Genomic DNA, 15,878 nt, shown 5'->3' with positions numbered 1-15,878 from the left:
AACTGTGTAGTAGCAAATCTATTGTCTCTGCCCCTCTCCTACTCCAAAACTTATATTCTCACTGAGGAAGGACTCATTGGAGGATCTGTGGAGATGTACTCTAGGCTACACAAGAGATGTGGACTCCACATCCAATCCATCCCTTCCGCAGTTTTCCTGCAGTCAAAGCCTTACGCACCAACAACAGAGGGTGGTAAGATCTGTCCAGAAATGCCTACTCTACATGCTAATATTAGTTTATGATTGTCATAACTATAAAGGGATGGGTAACAGCCCTCCTGTGTACAATACTATAAAATCCTTCCTGGCCAGAGACTCCAAAATCCTTTTACCTGTAAAGGGTTAAGAAGCTCAGGTAACCTGGCTGACACCTGACCCAAAGGACCAATAAGGGGACAAGATACTTTCAAATCTTGGTGGTGGGAAGTTTTTTGTTTGTGCTCTTTGTTTTGGTGGTTGTTCGCTCTTGGGACTGAGAGGGACCAGACATCAATCCATGTTCTCCAAATCTTTCTGAACAAGTCTCTCATATTTCAAACTTGTAAGTAAACAGCCAGGCAAGGCGTGTTAGTTTTATCTTTGTTTTCTCAACTTGTACCTTTTACTAGGGTGCTTACCTCTGTTTGCTGTAACTTTGAACCTAAGGCTAGAGGGGGTTCCTCTGGGCTCTTTAAGTTTGATTACCCTGTAAAGTTATTTTCCATCCTGATTTTACAGAGATGATTTTTACCTTTTTCTTTAATTAAAAGCCTTCTTTTTAAGAACCTGATTGATTTTTCCTTGTTTTTAGATCCAAGGGGGTTGGATCTTGATCCACCAGGAGTTGGTGGGAGAAAGGAGGGGGGGATGGTTAATTTCTCCTTGTTTTAAGATCCAAGGGGTTTGGATCTGTATTCACCAGGGAATTGGTGAAGAGTCTCTCAAGGCTATCCAGGGAAGGGAATTAGCACATTGGGAGTGGTGGCAGCGGGCCAGATCTAAGCTGGTAGTTAAGCTTAGAAGTTTTCATGCAGGCCCCCACATCTGTACCCTAAAGTTCAGAGTGGGGAAGGAGCCTTGACAATGATAATATAAGTAATTCAACCTGATTATGTTTCCATTAGAAAAGAAAGGTATTTCTAGAAAATAACAAGTTAAAGTAGATATAAATATGGAACAAGTGTTTTTATTATTAAAGATAAAACAAAGAACCTGAACACATCATATGTAGTAATTCCATGGTTGCTCAAATCAACAAGCTGAGCAACACCAGTAGCACAATTAGCCTGTATTCAACAGGTGTGCTCAAATTGAACTGAGTTATATTATTGTCAAAATACATATGACTACCTTATAATTATCTTGCACTTTGTATTAAAGAAAAAAAAAAGCTGTGATTTAATTATATGACCATAAAAGGGCACAACTATAAAATTGCTAGCAGACAGCATTATCATTTTGGAACACAACTTCATCTATTTGAATTTTCTTCTTTTTAACTACAGATCTGAGATAACTGAGTGTTATGCTATAAATATACTTTGCACATAATTCCTTTGAACACTGAAAATAATACTGTTTGCATCTTGCACAAGGAAATGCATGGAAATACTGACAAAATTTACCTCCCGTGGCAGTCAGGATGCTGATACAATCTTGATCTGTATATGTACCTATATAGTGTATTCACCACTCAGTTCACATATGTTTTATACTAATTTACATTGGAGTCATGGTTGCACATTGACAAGGAAATCACCCACAAAATGTGAACGTGATGTTAAATATTGCAATGCTGAAATACAATTCATATTAAACATCTATTGTGCCATAATTTATATTTGCACATTTTTCTTTCATAATCTTTTGCTCTTAATCTTTTAACATAACAGTTATTCTTTAAAGGCAATGGAGTTTTATATTTATATTCTTGGGGTGAAATCTTCACCACCACTCTAGCTCCTTTATGATGTGTAAAAAGGCTGGAACAACATAAGGGAGCCCTTAAAGCCCCAAATCTGACCAGGGAGGATTCCCCTGGGACAGGCACTGTGGAGACAGCTGCAAGACTGCTTTCCGAGGATCATCTCACAAGCTCTGATGCAGGGGGCATGTCAGGAGTGGGGCCACCCACAGTATATAACACTGTGGAGATTCCAAGCAGAGCTGTGGTCCTTAGGTGCAGCCCAGGGAGGCTGCTGTAATGTAAACAAGCCCCCACAGCTGTCTAAATTATGCTGTGGGCCATCCAGCCATTGGAGCAACCTAGGATTGGGAGAGCACAAAGATTTAAGCCACTTCAGCCTCCCCCTACTCCTGACTTGTGAGTTCTGTGCTGTGCCTCTTAGAGGACTTTTTTGCTTCTCGATGTAGAGAAAAATATGAAAGTCATAAAAAGGACATCTTATAAAACTTATACATTATTCATATTTTCACAGTGTAAGACTATTAATTCCAATTATACTGAAATGCAGTGGCCTCAGCCTGAGTACAGGGATACTCTACAGCAGGGGTCGGCAACGTTTGGCACGCGGCTCGCCAGGGTAAGCACCCTGGCGGGCCGGGCCAGTTTTATTTACCTGCTGACGTGGCAGGTTCGGCCGATCGCGGCCCCCACTGGCCGTGGTTCGCCGTCCCGGTCCAACGGGGGCGGCGAGAAGCGGCGCGGGCGAGGAATGTGCTGGGCGCGGCTTCTCGCCGCCCCCATTGGCTCGGGACGGCGAACCGCGGCCAGTGGGGGCCGCGATCGGCCGAACCTGCCACGTCAGCAGGTAAATAAACTGGCCCGGCCCGCCAGGGTGCTTACCCTGGTGAGCCACATGCCAAACGTTGCCGACCCCTGCTCTACAGTTATAAAAACAAACATTCAGTCCTCTCCTGGTCCTACCAATTATTCAAGTCTCTGAATTCTCATCGTTTCTGGAGTGCTGATATGCACAATAACTGTATGATTATTTCTTATTAATCATACAGTATGTTAATCTATGTACTCTGACTGGATAAAAGCCATAGTGCAGGGCTCTGTGTAATCACTGTATAGTTATTTTTCAATGTCTCTCAAGAAGAGATGTACTGACCTGTAAGGAGCAAAAGGAGACGAGAGAGGGAAATGAGAAGGTGAGGCGAAAGAAGGGGAGAGCACTTTCACACTTACATAATGAAGAAAGGATCAAAAATATTTTAAAACATATTACCTTTCAGCAGTTTGACAGTTCATGTTGTTTGTGGGCTTTCCCCCTACTTTCCCTTAAAAACTGAATATTTAATTTAAAATTTCAGTATAAAAAGATCAACAACCACCTGAAGTTGTAGCTTGTTAACTCATTAACCATATCCTGGATTAAGACTAGCTAGCAGTGATTTTTTCAGGGAGATGGGGTGAGGACCCCATTAGGTAAACAATGACTGAAACACTGTCTTCCCCAAACCAGTATCTGCTCTTGATACCATGTCATGAAAATGGTGGTTTGTGAAGGTAGCCTTATTCAGTAGCCTTACAGATTTCAAATAAAGGCACATTGTTTATACATGTTGTGGAAGCTGCTATCCCCTTAGTTAAGTGAGCCCTGCCCAACTAGCTCCTAACATGACTGAATGCATAATCTTATCCACTTACACAGGCTTTGAGCCAAGATGGGATGACCCTTAGATTTTGTGGCTTTCAGAGAACAAAGGTTCCACTTTCTGAATTGCTTACTCACATCCTAGTATCATTTGCAAGACTTAGGACATTAAACCTGCTGTCGTGAACAATTCAAATGTGCATTATATTCCCCTTGCAGTTTCAGATGCAAGCAGTATTATTTCAGACTGTCACAAAATGTGTTGTCCCTTTCAAAGCAGGCCTACGTCCAGTTAAAGCCTTTTAAGATCAGCACTCTGTGGGTTGTACTCATCAGAGGGATTGTGTGACTGCAGGTTACAGCAAAGCCTACTGTGGAATGGAACAGGACTATATACAATCGCTTGTTTTCGCAATAGTTAGAGAAGGCTGGAGGGTGTAGCAGCTTGCTGTAGAGATGCTCCAAGGTGGACCAAACTGAGTTGTAGACCAAGATTGACAATGGTGTTCCCAGAGGTCAGGGACCTGAAGCAGGAGGAGAGGGGCTGAGGCCAGAAGCCAGTGAGAGGGCCTAAGAGAAGTCCTAAAGGCAGGCAGGAGAAGGAACCGGTTAGGAGTAAGAGTATGACTGAAAAGAGTATGAGCCATGGACTAAGGAGTGCTAAAGGTTTCCGGACCAAGGAGAAAGCAGGGGAAGAAAAAAGTCTGACAAGAAAATAACAGAGAAGGCAGGAGACTCAGTGAGAAAACAAGCTCTTTCTTGTTTAGAAGTCCCAGGCCAAAGCTTCCAGAGAGGATAAGGGGAAGTTCTCCTTTACTTTCCTCCTTTAAGTGGGGAAGACCACACTATACCCTGGAGAAAGGGCTGTTTAGCACAGTAAGGATGAAGGATTACTGTAGGTGACCAGACAGCAAGTGTGAAAAATCAGGACAGGGAGTGGGGGGTAATAGGAGCCTATATAAGAAAAAGACCCAAAAATCGGGACTGTCCCTATAAAATCGGGACATCTGGTCACCCTAGATTACTGAGGACTACACTGAGTGTGGCTGAAAGATTTGTTTAGCCTGTGGCAGGAAAAGTCTATCAGTGAAGCCAGTAGAGAAGGCTGAAGAATTGTGGACCAGGGAGTGGCAAAGAACTGGTGTGGAATCCTAGCTATTAAGGGAAAGGACTTAGCGAAGGATGGGTGACAGTTTGTTTGCAGAAATCTTTTGTTTTGAACTTTAAATATTAAAATAAATATTTACTTAAATAAATAAAACTTTAAAATAAATATTTTATTTGTCTTAGAAAGGGAGGAATATTTGACTTGGTCAAAGGGCCAAACTGCCACTTCACTGAAGCACCCAGCTATCTGAAAGCAAGGGGAAATTGAAGCACTAATCTGATGGGAAACTAAGGCATGGCAACATCTGATGCCAGACCAGGTAGGAAAACCTCTTACAGTCTTAAAGCATTAAGTTGTGGTTTCTTGGCCTTCTTAAATAGTTGCTGTTTCACCCTACAGGTGGCTCTGTTGCTGATGTGAGGGAAGTAATTTATAAAGTACACATTGAACCTAAAGCCTTTTAACCTGAAGGATCTCAAAATGCTTTGCAAACTTACTTCCATTAGGGCTGTCCAATTATGTAAAAAAAAAAAAAGATGATTGTGATTAATTTTAATTGCACTGTTTAATTGCAGTTTTAATTGCACTGTTAAACAATAACAGAATACCATTTATTTAAATATTTTTGGATATTTTCTACATTTTCAAATATATTGATTTCAGTTACAACACAGAATACAAAGTGTATAGTGCTCACTTTATATTATTTTTATTACAAATACTTGCACTGATAAAAAGAAATAGTATTTTTCAATTCACTTCATACAAGTGCTGTAGTTCACTCTCTTTATCATGAAAGTGCAATTTAAAAATGTAGAATTTTTTTTTACATAATTGCACTCAAAAACAAAACAATGTAAAACTTTAGAGCCTACAAGTCCATTCAGTCCTACTTCTTGTTCAGCCAATCGCTAAGACAAACAAGTTTGTTTACATTTATGGGAGATAATGCTGCCCACTTCTTATTTACAATGTCACCTAAAAATGAGACCAGGTGTAAACATGGCACTTTTGTAGCAGGCGTTGCAGGTGTTTATGTGCCAGATATGCCAAACATTTGTATGCCCCTTCGTGCTTGACCACCATTCCAGAGGACATTCTTCCATGCTGAGGATGGGTTTTGCTCAATAACATAGCAAATGTTATGTCACCAAAAAAAATAAAAGTCTACATTTGTAAGTGGCACTTTCACAATAAGAAGATTGCACTACAGCACATGTCTGAGATGAATAGAAAAATACTATTTCTTCTGTTTATATTTTACAGTGCAAATATTTGTAATAAAAATAATATAAAGTGAGCACTGTACACTTTGTACAATTTTTATAATTAAAATCAATAACAAAATATTTAGAATAAATTTCAATTGGTATTCTGTTATTGTTTAACAGTACGATTAAAACAGTGATTAATCACGATTAATTTTTTTAATCAAGTTAATTTGTTTTGAGTTAATCACTTGAGTTAACTGTGATTAATTAACAGCCCTACTAGCTATATAAATTACATTGTGATCCTTTAGAACAAAAGGTTATACTACAAATATAATATTTAATTATTATTATTATTATTATTACTTCATGTGAAAATATTGAAAAATATTTCCAGTTGAAAGTAATTAGTACTGTGGAGTCGGGTTTAATTTTTCCACAGTAACATTAGCTGCGGTACATTGAATACGAGAAACAGAACTCATGATTCGATAATAACCTTTTAAATTATATGCTTGTTTTCAGTATTAACCACAACTGTAAAGCAGGGCATTCACAAGGGAATATATTTCATGAAATAATGTATCTCACTAATTTTCCTTTCCCTGTATTCTGTTTCTTATACATTTCTTTTCTCTGACTTCTGAAATTTACTTACTTGTTTGTCAACATTCGATATTCTCCTGTTTTGGTTGATAGATCAATAATTTGGTCAATCACTTCCCAACACATGGAATAATGCTTTTTATATCGAGCCTCCGCTCTTTCAGCAGCAATTTTCTCATGTAGGTCTCTTTCTTTGCAAATATGTTCCTCATAATCAATTTTTTCTTGTTTTGCAAGAGCCTAAGGATTTTTTTTTCAAAAACAAACTTTTTAATTAGATTGTTAATTAACTTGAACTGGCATATCAATAAAAAAAGTTTAAAAATGCTTAGAGTAATCTTTAAAAAGAAAATGAACTTGCTGAATTTGAGTCGAGAATTGAAAACATTTTTATCAGATTCATTAATCAAATGATATATAGCAGGTAATAAAAAATTAAGACCTGCAAAAGTCTGAATACAACCTCTGAAGACTCTGTAAGTCCCTGCTTTTTGCAAAATAGTTACTAATATACTGAAGTAAAGGAGCAAAATGTTACTTCCCCCATAACAAGTAAAATATTTTTTTCAGTGATTTCTGAAAAAAAGCCATTTTAACCTTAAACATGGAGAGAGTATATTTGCTATTCATGAAGAACAGTCACGCAGACACGGGACGAAATCCCAGTCCCAGTACAGTCAATACCAAAACACCTCTCGATGTCAATTGGGCCAGGATTTCAGCCATTAAATACATTTTAGAAAGTATGGCACACAGTTTAAACAGCAAGGGCCTAATCTGCAAAGAATTAATACAAAGATACTGATGCTATTTGAGCTTTAGAACCCCTACCCTCCAAAATTTTTGCACATAAAATCAGAAAGGAGGAAGAGGAGCCTGACTATCAGCACTCCCAATAGCACAGTGGGCCCTGGTGGCCAGGAGGTGTAATTCTGGCGAATCCCTGATCAATACCTACAGACTCCTGGATGCATGAGATTCCTAATGAAAATTAAGTTTATTTTGGAGGACCTGGGGGGAGATAGAGTGAGGGGTCGGGGCTGGAAAGGGTGAATGTGTGAGTGTCATGCCCTGCTGTATCCATAACATTTGGCATAACATCTCATTTGGACTTAGGCTCCCAAGTGCTTAAGTCACTTTTGAAAATGAGACAGGCTCCTAAGTCACTTAGGCCCTGCAACACTGGCAGGGCAATGCCTGAATACCTTTAAAAATCTGAGCTCATGTATGGGAGGTAGACAAAGCTCCGCACAATATATTGAATAATTAATCTTTTACCGCCTCTCTGTCAAGAGCTTCTTGGAACTCTTTCAGTCGTCTTTCCTCATACTGTTTTTCTCTGAAAATTCTGTTCTGCCATAGCACTTCTTTTTCATGCCGAACATGCATGAGTTGTACAGCAATCCTCCGCTCCTGCTGGGACTGTCTCATTAATCTATTAATAAGTTGCTCTTCCTGGTAAGCCTCCTAAAAAATATATATATATTGTAAGCTATGCTAAATAGTGATTAACTATTTAATGGATTATGTCAGAAAATTCTATACTCCTGATATAAAATGTTTATTCAAAATAGCATGACTGTCTTCATCTATGCCTATTTAACATACATAGCCTAAAACTTACATTTCTATTTATGATGCTATCAGTAATATAATATAATTATGGTCTTATCAAGTAATACATAACCACTTAAAAATCTTATAATTGAGATACTCAACAGAAATACATTTTCTTAAAATTTAGGCAGCTAAAATTAATTTTAACACAGACTGAAGAAAATCCTACATACAGACAATTTTGATGTGACTTTTCTGTGCTTCAAATAATTCTTTTTCTAGTTGTAAAGATGCTCACTCCCCAACAAGTCCCAGTTTCCTTCTCTTGCCCTGACCCCGTCCTACAACTCATATCCAGTCCCAGTTCTCACTCTCCGAAGGTTCCTTGTCCTAATCTACTCCCCCCACATGCACATCCCCTCTGCTTTTTATTCAGGCAGCTTCCTCCCTCACAGTAGAGCGGGGGCATTGAGTACAGGTGACTCTCCATTCTAGTGCCTGGACCTGGCCGCAAGATAGACTGCATCAGCCTGGAACTTAATTGCAAGGAAAGTCCTGCTCAGCCCTGGGCTGAAGCAAGCCTAGTACAGATGGATGGAGAGCTGTAGTAGCCAGAAGTTGGTCCAATAAAAAAAAAAAAATCACCTTACCCACCTTGTCTCTCCAGTACAGATGGAATCTTTCGAGAAGATCTAGCAAGTCTCTAGTGAGTATGCGTGGACTGCAATTTTTCAAAGTCTTATAATGACAAATTTGGGTGGATTGTCACAGGGCTGGCAAAAAGCAGATCCCTGACACAGAGGCACACAACTCCTCCCTTTCTCTCCCCTAAATGCTAAAATGTTGCAAAATAAGTCGGCCTGATGTAGATGCCCAGCCTGTAAAATTTCAGCCCAAACAGTTAAAGATGGTAAAGTTATAATAGGAAGTGTCAGGCAACTGCCTATTATAAATGTTAAGAAAGAAATCATAAAGGAAAAGGAGGACTGGTTTTCTGTTTCTCTTTATTATCCTAATTAACTTAGGAGTGTAGGAGGGTTTAGGAATTTGTCCTTGTTAAATGCAGTGGCAACCACAGTTTGTAGTATCTCCTCATTGACGTGCTTACGTTTTCAGCTTCCTTCTGCAACTCCTCTGTTCTTATGAATTCAGATCTCTGAATTAAACTTCAAAACTTTTCAGCTGCTTCTGCAGCCCAGGCACTGCGCTTTGAGTGAAAGTTGCAGTTTCTCTTTGAAATCCCACTGTCCCACAGAAGGGCTTGAAAGGGAAATCACTGATTCCCTCTGCAGCCCAGAACCTGCTCCAGAAGCAATGGTACAGCTTTAAAGTTTAGTTTAGAGATTTGTAATTGGAGCTTGTCTAAGAGTCCCAATTCAGTTTCTTCAGAAAAGAGGAGAGAAGTGGACAAAGAGGCTAGAGGGGAAAACTGGCAGGTCTACACTGACACTTTTATCCTTCATGAGCCTAGTTTCCCTTTCATCAGATGTTTGTGATGGAGCTGCAATGGAACAACACACTACATACACCCACCTCAAATTTTGTTTTTGTTTTTTAAATTACTGTTAACAAACAGACATACTCCAAAAGCAATAGCCAACTCTAATATGCTATAGTGTGCCTCACAGTGCAACCAGGCATGTAACAATAACCTACTAACACATATCCACTAGGGTTAACGGCAGTTCTAGAAGTACTATAGAAAATTATGAGAAAAATGTCCTTTGTATTACTGCAAACTATGATATACTGTTGTAGAGGAAAAAAGCAAATACAATATTGCTAATTCAAACCACTGTATTTGTTTTTTTTAATTCTTTTGACTTATTGAATACTATATCAGATGGGCAGGCAGGCTAGTGCATTCTAGTGAAATGCTACTGACTTGAAATGTCTAAGAAGATATACAGCACTATCACCCCCAGGGGCAAAAGTTTTCAACTGGCTATTAAGCCAGCCTCTGAGGTCTCAATCCTGCAATGAGCTCCACATGGGCACAGGGTTCTGCTCACATGAAGCTCACTGCAGGAGCAGATCTGATTGTGCATGCACACATCCATTTTCACACAGAAATGTCATTTATGCATGCAAATTTAAAATAGAGAATTCAATAGTCTTGAAAATGAAGGTTACTTGCCTGTAACCAGAGTTGTTTGAGATGGACTTTGCATATTCCCATTAGTGGGATACACTGGCAGGTACAGCTCAGGTGGTGGAACCTTCTCATAGCAGTGCCCATAGGAACACTCATGTGCCCCTCCTACTTCTCCCCTCTGCATTCCTGAAAATTTTGAGGGTGAGGCTATAAAAGGGGGGTGCCCACTGCCACCTCAGTTCCTTCCACCACTTTCTCAGACTCAATATTCCATTAGGCTTCTGAGGAAGAGGAGAAAATGGGCAGGAAGTGTGAATATGCAGAGTCATCGCAAAGAATTCTGTTTACAGGTAAGTTATATTCATTTCTTCTTCAAAGTGGCCTCTGCATATTTCCACTTCTGAGATAGTTTGCCAAACTGTACCCCATCAAAGGAAGGTGGGACTTGGAGTCCTAACTGAACAGGGGTTGAAATATTGCCCTACCAAACTGAGCGTCAGCTCTAGACACTAAGTCTAAGGAGTAGAGGTTTATACATTTTGAGCTCTAAATAGCGATCTCACAGATCTCAGGAACTGGAACACATCTAAAGCATTCTGTGGAGGGAGCCATTGCTCTGGTAGAGTGTGACTTAACCCCAACAAGGGGAGGAATAGATGTTAGCTTGTAACTTCTCTCTATACATTGTGAAGAGACAGCATGACTTTGTGGTTGTCTGTACATAACATAAAGAGATTGGGAGACGTGAAATTCTTTGGTCCTATTAAAACAGTAAGCTAGAGCTCTCTTAGTATTTAAAGTATGTAGTTCTGACTCCCCTATGTGAGTGTGAAGTCTAGGAAAGAAAACTTGCAGATTCATCATTTGATTAACGTCAAAGTCAGATACCACCTTGGCAAGGAATGTAGCATTTGAATGAAGTATCACCTTATTGTTGTGAAAGATAGTGAATGGTGAATTGACTATGAGGGCATGTAGATTACTCATTTGCCTAACTGATGTCATGGCTATTATAAACATAATTTTAATAGATAGGTGGAATAGTGAACAATCTGCCATATGCTCAATTGCAGACTTCATGAGCTGCTTTAAGCCTGAACTGAGGTCCTTGAAGGAACAGAGTCTTTCATTGACAAGTCCCTTCGTAAGTTTCTTAACTCAGAAGACAGATTTATTGTCTATGAGCACTTAGTGTGCCTCTATAGCTGCTAACTGCACTTTCAAAGAAGATTTGGAAAGACGTGAAAGCTTTAATTGAAGTAAATAATCAAAAATATATTATATTGGAGCCAACGTTAGATCTATATGTTTCTTGGCTATCCACTTCACAAATCTAGTCCACTTGAGATATCATAACACCTTCTGGTTGACTGTTTTCTCAAGTTAATCAATAGCTGATGCACTTGTGAAGGGCAAGATTTTTCAAGATATGTTAGAGTCCTGTAGCCCATGAAGTTAGGTGAAATGGTAGAGGGTCAGAAGATAAATTCTGCTGCTCCCCCTCCCCCTTTCAGATAATAAACCTGGTAACACTGGAAGTAGCCTGTGCGCTCCATTGGAGAGTTGAAGAAGGGCTGTTTATCACTGTTGTCTTGACCATACTTGGGCAACAAGAATTATCTTGTCTCCATCTTATCTTATCTTATCTTTTTTCTCAGTCTCTGGATCAGAGGAAAGGGGGGAGAAACAACTAACAAAATCATCCAAAGCCCAAGATTTGGTGGTGATGGGGGACTTCAACTATCCAAATATATGTTGGGAAAATAACACAGCGGGGCACAGACTATCCAACAAATTCTTGGATTGCATTGCAGACAACTTTTTATTTCAGAAGGTTGAAAAAGCTACTAGGGGGGAAGCTGTTCTAGACTTGATTTTAACAAATAGGGAGGAACTCGTTGAGAATTTGAAAGTAGAAGGCAGCTTGGGTGAAAGTGATCATGAAATCATAGAGTTTGAAATTCTAAGGAAGGGTAGAAGGGAGAACAGCAAAATAGAGACAATGGATTTCAGGAAGGCGGATTTTGGTAAGCTCAGAGAGCTGATAGGTAAGGTCCCATGGGAATCGAGACTGAGGGGAAAAACAACTGAGGAGAGTTGGCAGTTTTTCAAAGGGACACTATTAAGGGTCCAAAAGCAAGCTATTCCGCTGGTTAGGAAAGATAGAAAATGTGGCAAAAGACCACCTTGGCTTAACCACGAGATCCTGCATGATCTAAAAAATAAAAAAGAGTCATATAAAAAATGGAAACTAGGACAGATTACAAAGGATGAATATAGGCAAACAACACAGGAATGCAGGGGCAAGATTAGAAAGGCAAAGGCACAAAATGAGCTCAAACTAGCTACAGGAATAAAGGGAAACAAGAAGACTTTTTATCAATACATTAGAAGCAAGAGGAAGACCAAAGACAGGGTAGGCCCACTGCTCAGTGAAGAGGGAGAAACAGTAACAGGAAACTTGGAAATGGCAGAGATGCTTAATGACTTCTTTGTTTCGGTCTTCACCAAGAAGTCTGAAGGAATGCCTAACATAGTGAATGCTAATGGGAAGGGGGTAGGTTTAGCAGATAAAATAAAAAAAGAACAAGTTAAAAATCACTTAGAAAAGTTAGATGCCTGCAAGTCACCAGGGCCTGATGAAATGCATCCTAGAATACTCAAAGAGCTAATAGAGGAGGTATCTGAGCCTCTAGCTATTATCTTTGGAAAATCATGGGAGACGGGAGAGATTCCAGAAGACTGGAAAAGGGCAAATATAGTGCCCATCTATAAAAAGGGAAATAAAAACAACCCAGGAAACTACAGACCAGTTAGTTTAACTTCTGTGCCAGGGAAGATAATGGAGCAAGTAATTAAGGAAATCATCTGCAAACACTTGGAAGGTGGTAAGGTGATAGGGAATAGCCAGCATGGATTTGTAAAGAACAAATCGTGTCAAACCAATCTGATAGCTTTCTTTGATAGGATAACGAGTCTTGTGGATAAGGGAGAAGCTGTGGATGTGGTATACCTAGACTTTAGTAAGGCATTTGATACAGTCTCGCATGATATTCTTATCGATAAAACCAGGCAAATACAATTTAGATGGGGCTACTATAAGGTGGGTGCATAACTGGCTGGATAACCGTACTCAGAGAGTTGTTATTAATGGTTCCCAATCCTGCTGGAAAGGCATAACAAGTGGGGTTCCGCAGTGATCTGTTTTGGGACCGGCTCTATTCAATATCTTCATTAACGACTTAGATATTGGCATAGAAAGTACGTTTATTAAGTTTGCGGATGATACCAAACTGGGAGGGATTGCAACTGCTTTGGAGGATAGGGTCATAATTCAAAATGATCTGGACAAATTGGAGAAATGGTCTGAGTTAAACAGGATGAAGTTTAACAAAGACAAATGCAAAGTGCTCCACTTAGGAAGAAAAAATCAGTTTCACACATACAGAATGGGAAGAGACTGTCTAGGAAGGAGTACAGCAGAAAGGGATCTAGGGGTTATAGTGGACCACAAGCTAAATATGAGTCAACAGTGTGATGCTGTTGCAAAAAAAGCAAACATGATTCTGGGATGTATTAACAGGTGTGTTGTGAGCAAGACACGAGAAGTCATTCTTCCGCTTTTCTCTGCTCTGGTTAGGCCTCAGCTGGAGTATTGTGTCCAGTTCTGGGCACCGCATTTCAAGAAAGATGTGGAGAAATTGGAGAGGGTCCAGAGAAGAGCAACAAGAATGATTAAAGGTCTTGAGAACATGACCTATGAAGGAAGGCTGAAAGAATTGGGTTTGTTTAGTTTGGAAAAGAGAAGACTGAGAGGGGACATGATAGCAGTTTTCAGGTATCTAAAAGGGTGTCATAAGGAGGAGGGAGAAAACTTGTTCACCTTAGCCTCTAAGGATAGAACAAGAAGCAATGGGCTTAAACTGCCGCAAGGGAGGTCTAGGTTGGACATTAGGAAAAAGTTCCTGTCGGGGTGGTTAAACACTAGAATAAATTGCCTAGGGAGGTTGTAGAATCTCCATCTCTGGAGATATTTAAGAGTAGGTTAGATAAATATCTAACAGGGATGGTCTAGAAAGTATTTGGTCCTGCCATACGGGCAGGAGACTGGACTCGATGACCTCTCGAAGTCCCTTCCAGTCCTAGAATCTATGAATCTATGAAAGCATAAAACAGACCCTTCCACCAGCTCACAAGAAAAGACTCTGATATGGACAGACTGTCTCTCCCTGCTCATGAGCAAAAGAATAGACACTTCAAATTCTGTCTGGTGACAAGAAGATCTATGTCTGGGAGCCTGTATAGGTCATCGATTTCTTTAATAACCATTCATGCAGTTGGTTATGTCTCTGCTCAGTTGAACTGCTATCCTGTTGACTTTGCCTGCTACATGTAGAGCTCCAAAATAAACACTGTGCTGGATATACCAAGCCCATAACTTGACTGCATCCTCACACAGCTGGAAAGAGTGAGCCTCTCCCTGTTTGTTCATATAGTACACTGCCAGTGTATTGTCTGTGATGAATGGCACTACCTTGTTCTTGATGCCATGTATAAAAGATTTGAATGCCAAACAAATTACTCTCAATTTTAGGAAGTTAGTGATCTCTTTTCTTGAGAGCTCCAGTGACCTCTAGTTGCTAATCTGTTGCTCTCCATCTCTTGCTGAAGGCATCAAAGGTAACTGTTACTGACTGAGTAAGAGGATTGAACGATACCCCTTTCAGAACATTTACATGGTGACGCCACTTTGTAAAGGATAGCAGTATTTCTTCTGGGATGTTCAATCTGGTCAACATACTATTTGTACCTGGTCTGTAATTTAACACCAGTCAATGCTACAGAGTTCTCATTCTGAACGCTTCATGAATTTGCGTGTGATCCTTGCTCAGGGGCCATGCTAATATTCTCTGTATTATTCCAATTTTAGTATATGTACTGCCAAAGCATAAGGTCTGACATAAGTGGCTGAAGCCATGAGGCCCATAAGAGCTCAATAGAACATTACTTTTCAAGTAGAATTTTGATAAAGCACTGTGACAAGGAGTATCAGGCCCTTCATGGCCCCCTGCTGGAAGCCCTGTGATCCTACTATACTGTGCCTCAGGAAGAGACCAGAAAAGGTGAGTCCTCTAGGCCTGCCTAGAGAATCTATACAGAAGCAGCCAATCAGAGCCCAGCAGGCTCAGATTAAAGGCGCTGCAGGGCCTTAGCAGGTCAGTTCCTGACTGGGACTAAAGGGCAAGAAAGGGTGCTCCTCTCTGGCCAACGTATCTCGAGGGATAACCAGAGCTTGGTTCTGGCTGCATTTGCTTAAGCTGGGAGAGAGAGGACCTGAGAACTTTAACCCTAAGGTAAGGTAAGGTATGAAGATAAAGAGTCCAGGTAGGAGGAGGCCCAAGGAAGTAGCAGCAACTAATCGAAATGAGAGGCACATGGCTGCTGTTTATAGGCTCCCTAAGTTGGAACCTGAAGTAGTGGGTGGGCCTGGGCTCCAACACCAGCCACTGAAGAAGTGGTGTAAACCCCAAGAATGGGACAAGGCTCATTTGGAAGCCAAAGCAAAGGGCTGAATTTAAAGGGCCCAGAGCTGGGTCTTAAAACCCTGGTCAGAGCAGATATACAGTTTTGCTATCCCAGAAGGGGTTCATTTTGACTATGTGACATGGCTGAAGGGCCAAGCCACTGAAGAACTGCCAAGTGAAACTGACAACCTACAGGGGGTGCCAGGAGTAGGACAAGGCCTACAGTTCCGCACA

At 40.3% G+C, this 15,878-nt stretch overlaps 1 protein-coding gene and 1 non-coding gene across 2 annotated transcripts in view; both read right to left on the bottom strand.

Annotated features, from left to right (window-relative positions):
- The window catches only part of SPEF2 (sperm flagellar 2), a 109,509-nt gene that overhangs the window by 65,635 nt on the left and 27,996 nt on the right, over positions 1–15,878 (bottom strand). The window contains exons 8-9 of the mRNA XM_065406801.1: positions 7,746–7,934; positions 6,520–6,707 (exon numbers count right to left, since the gene is read on the bottom strand). Of these exons, the coding sequence (XP_065262873.1) occupies positions 6,520–6,707; positions 7,746–7,934 (377 nt within the window). The remainder of the gene's footprint in view (positions 1–6,519; positions 6,708–7,745; positions 7,935–15,878) is intronic.
- LOC135880725 (U6 spliceosomal RNA) lies at positions 14,967–15,069 on the bottom strand. Its single transcript, XR_010561502.1, has one exon. It is a non-coding gene; the product is annotated as a U6 spliceosomal RNA (small nuclear RNA).

This window comes from Emys orbicularis, chromosome 6 (genome assembly GCF_028017835.1).
Source record: "Emys orbicularis isolate rEmyOrb1 chromosome 6, rEmyOrb1.hap1, whole genome shotgun sequence".
In the NCBI taxonomy this organism is placed as follows: Eukaryota; Metazoa; Chordata; order Testudines; family Emydidae; genus Emys; species Emys orbicularis.
The sequence above is the reverse complement of the archived record's forward strand: the minus strand, read 5'-3'. Positions and strand labels throughout refer to the sequence as shown.